General features: G+C 57.6%; 1 protein-coding gene across 3 annotated transcripts in view; it reads right to left on the bottom strand.

Annotated features, from left to right (window-relative positions):
• Nucleotides 1-1224: 1224 nt before the first annotated feature.
• TAB1 (TGF-beta activated kinase 1 (MAP3K7) binding protein 1) overlaps nucleotides 1225-7028 on the bottom strand; it is a 32866-nt gene continuing 27062 nt past the window's right edge. For 2 of the 3 annotated variants that reach the window (XM_004063498.4, XM_063704685.1), the window contains exons 9-11: nucleotides 6251-6473; nucleotides 4992-5154; nucleotides 1225-3092 (exon numbers count right to left, since the gene is read on the bottom strand). In XM_004063498.4, coding sequence (XP_004063546.1) covers nucleotides 2885-3092; nucleotides 4992-5154; nucleotides 6251-6473 — 594 coding nt within the window. In that variant the 3' untranslated portion in view covers nucleotides 1225-2884. The remainder of the gene's footprint in view (nucleotides 3093-4991; nucleotides 5155-6250; nucleotides 6474-7028) is intronic. The other variant, XM_019018474.4, reaches the window with a different exon arrangement.

Below are 7028 nucleotides of genomic sequence, written 5' to 3'. Positions count from 1 at the left end.
CTGATCCTGCCTCAGTGCTTTCCATACGGAGGCTATGGGAGGCAGACAGGCTGGAGAGGGCCACCTTGGCCCGCCTTGTGTCAGACGCCACCTGGGGACGCGGACGGTGGCAGTGACCCACCAGGGCTGCACAGCTCCGCCTCGCTGTGCCATTCACTTTCCTTACCTTGACTCCTGGCCCCTTAAGTCCTCAAATCCATTCCCGAGCTTCCCCTCTTGGATGAAACAGTGTCCCTCTCACCTTCATTTCCCTCCAGGAGACAGGCTCAAGTGCAGTACATAACACCAAGGCTGGGGACAGGGGACATAAAGTCAACAGTGCAGCGCCCAGCCCCACACACTTAGGGCAGAGCAGGTGCTGGGAGAGACCTGGGGCCTAGAGTTGCGTGGTGGCCACTTGTGACCGGACTGTGCCTGAACCTGTCTGTGCCTCAGTTACTCACCATGTCTCTCTCTCTCTCTTGGGTGGCAGGGCTGACACCAAAGCTCCAGGAGTGTTCAGGGGCCACGGTGGTCCTCAGGACCCCTGGCGGCTCGGCTGGGGAAGCTGAGAAGGACAGATCCTGGAAGGAAGCTCTGCAGGCACAGCCCCTGCCCAGCAGAGTGGAGGGGGGGACATCCGGGACCCTCTGACCACACCAGACAGAGAGTGGCTTTGTTCCTAAGCAGATGCACTGTTTCGGTTTCTGTTGCAGAGACTCTTCTTAGAGGGATGAGTTCTTACGTCCCAGAAAGCAGGATGAAGTGCTCTATGTACTGGTATTTATAGAAAATCCTTCCCCAAAGCAAAACCCAGTAAAGCAAGCTAGCTGGCAAGAGGGCAAGGCCTCCGCCCTGGTGACCTGAGCACTGGCTGGCCACAGCACCACTCACACACCAAGACCCTAGGCTCACTCTCAGCAGAGTGGAGTTGGCACCACAACCCTGCCACTGGCCATGGGCCAGAGGGCTTGGCCTGCAGCAGGGAAAACTGTCACCTCCTTCAGATGTGCATGAACACATCTGGGTCCGAGAGTGGGCCCGGGAGGTAACAGGCAAGCCATGTTTCCCCGGGGCTGTGGGGGCGGCAGCATGGAATGCAGCCAGAAGGCCTGGGTTCAAATCCCAGCCCTGCCACTTAGCAGCCTGGCGAGCTGAGTTCTTGAACCTCCAGGGCAGTGAAGAGGGGAGGCGTCCACTTCCCAGGGCCACTGCGAGTTACAGGAAACATGAGCAACAGCGCTATTAATATCACAATGTGTAACGCCACCATTTATTACTTCTTTACTACATTAAAAAAGTGACCCTGTTTCTAGAGACCAAACAGCATCACAGAGGCATTCTTGGAAGAGAATTCCTTTTGTTCCCAAGCCTTTGTGACTGACTTTAAATCCTCTCACCTGCAGAACAGAGATGGCTTCAAAGTGGGGGGTGAGGGAGTGAGCGAGGACCCTGGGCTGAGACCTGTTTTTCTTCCATTTCTGCTGTGGCTTCCCACAGCTCCCTGGTTCCACACCAGGCCCTGCTCTGCCGCAGGAAAATGGATTCCCAGGCCACAGAGCTGTCAAGCCTTTGACTTTGCAGAGACCAAGCACCCCGGAGGCTGTGCGACAGCGGCCAGTCCCTGGTGGGCCGGTTTGGGGCATGGGGGGCAGGGAGACTGGGAGATGGGGAGGGCGTGGAGAATCCGGGGGGTCCTGGATACTGACGAAATGGCTCAGGTCTGAGCTCTGGCTGCCCCACTGATTGTGTGGCTTGGCCAAGGTGCAAGTCTCTCGGCCTGCTTCCTCTGAAACAGGAGTGGCAATCCTGGCTGACAGCCCTGGTGGCACCCCCTCCCCACTGAAGGCAGAAAACATGTGGGAAGTAGTCTAACTCAGGCCCTGGGCTGGGCCGGCCCGACCCTTCTCCTATGCCTCCCAGGGTACTGTGTCTCAAAGAACCTCTTCCCTCCTGGAACCATTTGCCACTCTTCTTTCTTTCAAACGAGTCCCCCAGCCTGACTCACAACCCCTGCCTGCTACCCTCAGCCGGTAGAGGCCCCTCATCAGTGGTAAAGACAGTTCATCTCAGCTGCCTGCCAGCCTATGGTCTTCACAGCACCAGAAGGAGAACGCAAGGCAGGCACCGGCTCACCCTGGCTCAGGCCTGACGAGAGCGGCCCCTGCCTCAGCCTGCAGGGGCCAGTCCTCACCTCTCCTGCATGCCTGGCTCTGGGGAAGCCCAGGCCGCCATCCTCTGGCAGTTCCAGGTCTCTTAGACCACTTCCCCCTGGCTCCTTTCCACCTGGCCTGCCCCTTCTGTGGCCATCCCAGGCCCCAGATGCTGCCCTGGTCCTCCTGAACGTTTACCACAGATGACACAACCAAGGAAGGTCCAGGGGTGGGGCCCAGGGACAGATGCAGACACCAACCTGGGTCCCACTCTGGATGCAGGAGCACAGGGCTGAGAGGCCGGAGAAGTGGAGGGCTACTGTCCCGAGGTGAGGGAGGTGATGGTGGGAGGAGGGGTGGGCTTGGGACAGCAGGGTCTGCTGGGCCTGTGACACTCAGGGTTCACAGGGCGCCTCTTCCTGCTCTGTAGGAGGCTGCTGGGGAGGCTCGGGCGGCTTGCAGGCCCACTGCGGTTTCCATACCTGGCCCTCTGCTCTGAGAAAGGGCGATGGTCCTGGCTGAGGCCATCTGGGAGGAAGTGGTCTTCAGCTTCCTGGGTGGTGACAAGGTATGAACCACAGGTCCAGTCTGCACTCACACACTCTATTGCCCGGAGAGCCATGGGACAGAGTCTGCTGTGGGCAGAGGATGGGGCACCTGCTGGCTGCTGCAGCACAGGCAGATGTTAGGAAAAGGCTGGACCCTGTCCTGCCCCATGCCAGGCCCTGCTTGGGCTGCATTCTCCGGCTGCCCTACGGTGCTGTCACCACGCTCTGCTCGCCATGGTCCACGCTCCAGAGGCGGTAAAACTCAGCAAAGTCCACGTAGGGCTCAACACGACCGTCCTCGCCAGGCGGGAGCGAGTGGGCGGGCCGGGAGCGGAAGAGGCCTCCGTCAGAGCTGGAGCTGCTGCTCTGCGTGTGCGTGTTGGTGGACTGCAGGGTTAAGGTCGGGCTTTGGCTGCAGGACAACAGGGGAGGGAGTCAATCAGAAGCAGCCGGGTCAAGGGGCCTGGGGCAGAGTGGGGATAGAATGGCCCCTGCCTCTACCAGCCTCTTGGGCCACAGGCCTTTCTGGCAGAGGCGACCATAGGAGCTGGCCCAGCCAGATGATCTTAGGAACAGATAAAAAGTCAAATTTTAAAGCACCAGATGCATGTGGCTACTTAAATGAACTAAAGGTAAAGAAAATGGGGCTGGGCGCGGTGGCTCATGCCTGTAATCCCAGCACTTTGGGAGGCCAAGGCGGGTGGGTCACCTGAGGTCAGGAGTTTGAGGTCAGCCTGGCCAACACGGTGAAACCCCATCTCTACTAAAAATACAAAAAAAATTTACCCAGGCATGGTGGCATGTGCCTGTAATCCCAGCTGCTCGGGAGGTTGAGGCAGGAGAATTGGTTGAACCTGGGAGGCAGAGGTTGCAGTGGGCCAAGATTTTGCCATTGCACTCCAGCCCGGGCAACAAGAGTGAAACTCCGGCTCAAAAAAAAAAGAAAGAAAATGGAACACTCAGTTCAAGCGTCTAATAGCCACAAGTGGCTAGAGACGCCGTGACGGCACAGCACCCACGCGAGCACTCCCGTCATCACAGGAAGTTCCTCGGGTGAAGCTGAACCACCGACTGTCCATTACCATCTCTCTAAACCCGTCCCAACCCAGGCCCTACTCAGCAGGGCGGGCAAGGTGTCTTCTTCTAGAAAACCTTCCTTCGCCCCCTCCCCTTCACTCTCTTCTCATCAGCTGGGTGGGGACGGGCACCCACCTTCTATCACAGCTGGAACTGCCTGTTAGCGCTGCCCAGCACCAGCACAGGGCCGGCCCATGGCGGGACCAACTATGGCTCAGACGCTGAAAGGAGTGAGGAACACAGGCAGGGGAGGAGAGTGGGTTGTCCGGGACCAACTATGGCTCAGACGCTGAAAGGAGTGAGGAACACAGGCAGGGGAGGAGAGTGGGTTGTCCTGCCTTGTCTAGGGCCACAGCGGTCACACTCTGCTTTGTGGACACAGCTGGAGGACTCCTCCAGGCAGCCCGGCAGGGGTGCTGGAGAGGCCACCCCTACTGCACTCAGGATGCCCAAGGAGCTTGCTCGGCCTGGCAGGCCTTTCTAGCCCCGTGGCAGCAGTCGCAGCATCCACGACCCAGAGGCAGAGGGAAAGGAAGGCCCCCTGATGGGGCAGAGGCAAGCAGGCCGCCCACCCCCCTCCAGGGCCTTTCTAATTGGCCACATCCTGCGCACTCCATCCTCAGAGTGGGCTGGGTGTGGCATCTCTATCATTCCATGCAGGGCTGGAATGTGGAAACCAGATCTGGGTCCCCTGGTGTGGGGGGTGCACATTCTACGGAAGTGAAGGGGGTGGGGTGTACTCCAGACCTGTCAGGCAGGTCTGCGGCTGAAGGGGGCCTGGCCGCATCCCCCTCAGGCTGCTGCCTCTACCTCGCCCCCTGCCCCAAAACCAGAGAACTCACTTCAAAGCTAAAAGCAAGCACATTAGCCAGAAAGCATGGGCTCTGACAAGCCAGTACAGGCCAGACAATGTCCCCAAGCAAGGACACCACAGGAAGCCACCCCACATCACACCGAGGTGAGGAATGAAAGAGAATCTTCCACTGAATGAAACCAGCAGATGGGCCCACAAGAAAATAAGAGAAGTAGGCTGGTACCATCAGCCACCTGACCAAAAACCGCACCTGCCTCAGTTTCTAGGGAGACCTCCCTCACCAGGCACGGAGCTGGGGAATTCCAGACGCCAGGGTATCTCATCCACAAGCCTTGGCCCCATGGCCATTTCTGTCCTGGTGCCACAGGACACACACGGGGGTGACAGGGCTGGGGGTGGCTCAGTGGGGGAGGGACTTACTTGGTGAGGGTGGGGGTGGCTTCGTCCAGGGTGGAAGCGCTGTGAGCCCCGTTGACCATCTGGCCCTGGGAGGGCATGACAAGGGAGAGGGTCACGCTGGTCTTGCTGGTGCTCTGGGCGCTGGAGTATGGCACAGACACAGGGTACACTCGTCCTCCTGCAGCTTTGGGAGGAAGAGAGTGGGGGCCTCAGGCAGCAGCTGAGGAGAAACCCAGGGTAGCAGAGGCAAAGCTGCTCCGTGGCCTGATGGGGTGGTGCCTGAGGGCTGAGTGTGGGTGGCGGCCATGCCTGGCTCCCCAAGCCCAGTGGGGCCCCCTGCCCCTTGGGACAGCTCAGGAGGAGTGTCCCTTGGCAGAGACTCTTCCAGGCCGGGCTGAGAACTCCTTGTAGCAGTAAATCCTGCTGGTGCTCGAGTTGCCTCAAGGAAAGGGTTACTGCCTGGCTTCCCACGGATGCTTTAATCCAGAGGATAAGTTTGCTCCCAGTTGAGGCTGACCCAATAAAAATATGGTTGCAATAACAACAGGCCAGAGAAACTCCAATAACCCTGGTGTCCATGGGAGAACAAATCTGTCTGTGGATGCCTGAGCTTTATCTAAGATTTGCTTGTTTAAAGCAAAGAAAAAGAAATGCAGCCCTCAGGAACCAAAGGTCTTAGTGCTGAGCAGCACTGGGGGGGAGCACGGGAAAGAGCAGCCACCTCTTTTCCTGAGAACTTGGTTGAAGAATGACATAGGTAGAAAGCAAAACGTCCTTCTCCCTGCCCTGCTCCAGTGCAGCCCAGGGACAGACAGGCCTTGGGGCCTGACCATCTGTCCACATGCCTAATCTCTTCCAGGTCCCTTCATTCTTCAGCCTCAGTTTCCCCCTCTGGAAAACAGGGGTACCACCTGTCTTTAGGGTTGCCCACGAGGACTGAAGGGAATAAGGCAGGCTGTGTGCCTGGCACAAGGGAGGTACTCAATCAGTGGTGGCCATCATCTCTATTATGTGGCTTCAGGGCTCTGTGAATTGCTTGCTGGGGCACTCAGGTTCTGGGAGGTTGCCGGGGCAGGTGGTATTAACCTCATTTTACAGACAAAAAAGCAAAAATCAACACGCAGCTCAGAGAGGCTAAAAATCAGAGAACCTGAATTAGAGCCACTCAGAGCCAGGCCTCCTGACTCCATCTCCGTTTCAAGCAACCTCGGGGGCTCTGCACCCACCTCTGGCCCCCAGTTGGCATCCCCAGGCACTGCCTGTCTGCACAGCACACGTACCTGGGGCTGGGCTCGGTGTGGGCTGGCTCATTTCGCCCAGCGGGTAGCCAAAGTTCCTCACCAGCAGGGTCATGTCCTCGTGCCGGGGGCAGAACCTGGCACGCTCCCCACCGCTGGCGAAGGTGTCGCTGTGGATGCGCTTCACCCGGTCCACGACGGCCTGGGCCACTGCATCCAGGGAGGTCTGCTTGGCAAACTCAGTGTCAATCATTGCAGCAATCTCCTGGGGGAGGAGGTAGGAAGAACCTGGTAAGGAATGAGGTGCGGCCTGGGGGGCGTGGGCCATAATCTTGGAGCCTAAAATCAGGAGATTCAGTGGTCAACAGCCCAGCAGGTGAAGGAAGTGCCTGCCAGCCAAGTTTGCAATCTGAGCCTTTCAAGGTATTCAGGATAATCCTTCTGGAACTTTCTCATTAGGAAGTGTGTGCTCTTGTGATTGCTCTGATTGTTGGGTGTACACCTCTAGGATGGGGAGAACATCCATTTGACTGGGTGAATACGAGTATTAACTAACAGTGGTGTGAGAGCACTCTGCCAGCCACTAAAAAGCCTAGTAGCAAGTGTCATTATTATGAAACACTCTTTCCTGGAACAAACTTGTTGTAGGCGATGTCATACATGCTAGGATTTTGTCAGGAACTGGGGATACGGAATGAAAACAGGGTCCCTGACCTCAGAGAAGTCCCTGTCTAGTATACAGATGTTCCTCAATTTAGGATGGGACTATGTCCTGACAAACCCACTGTAAGTTGAAAATATCATAAGTTGACCGGGCACA

This window comes from Gorilla gorilla, chromosome 23 (assembly GCF_029281585.2).
Source record: "Gorilla gorilla gorilla isolate KB3781 chromosome 23, NHGRI_mGorGor1-v2.1_pri, whole genome shotgun sequence".
NCBI lineage: Eukaryota > Metazoa > Chordata > Mammalia > Primates > Hominidae > Gorilla > Gorilla gorilla.
This window is presented reverse-complemented; position numbering and strand designations above follow the sequence as displayed.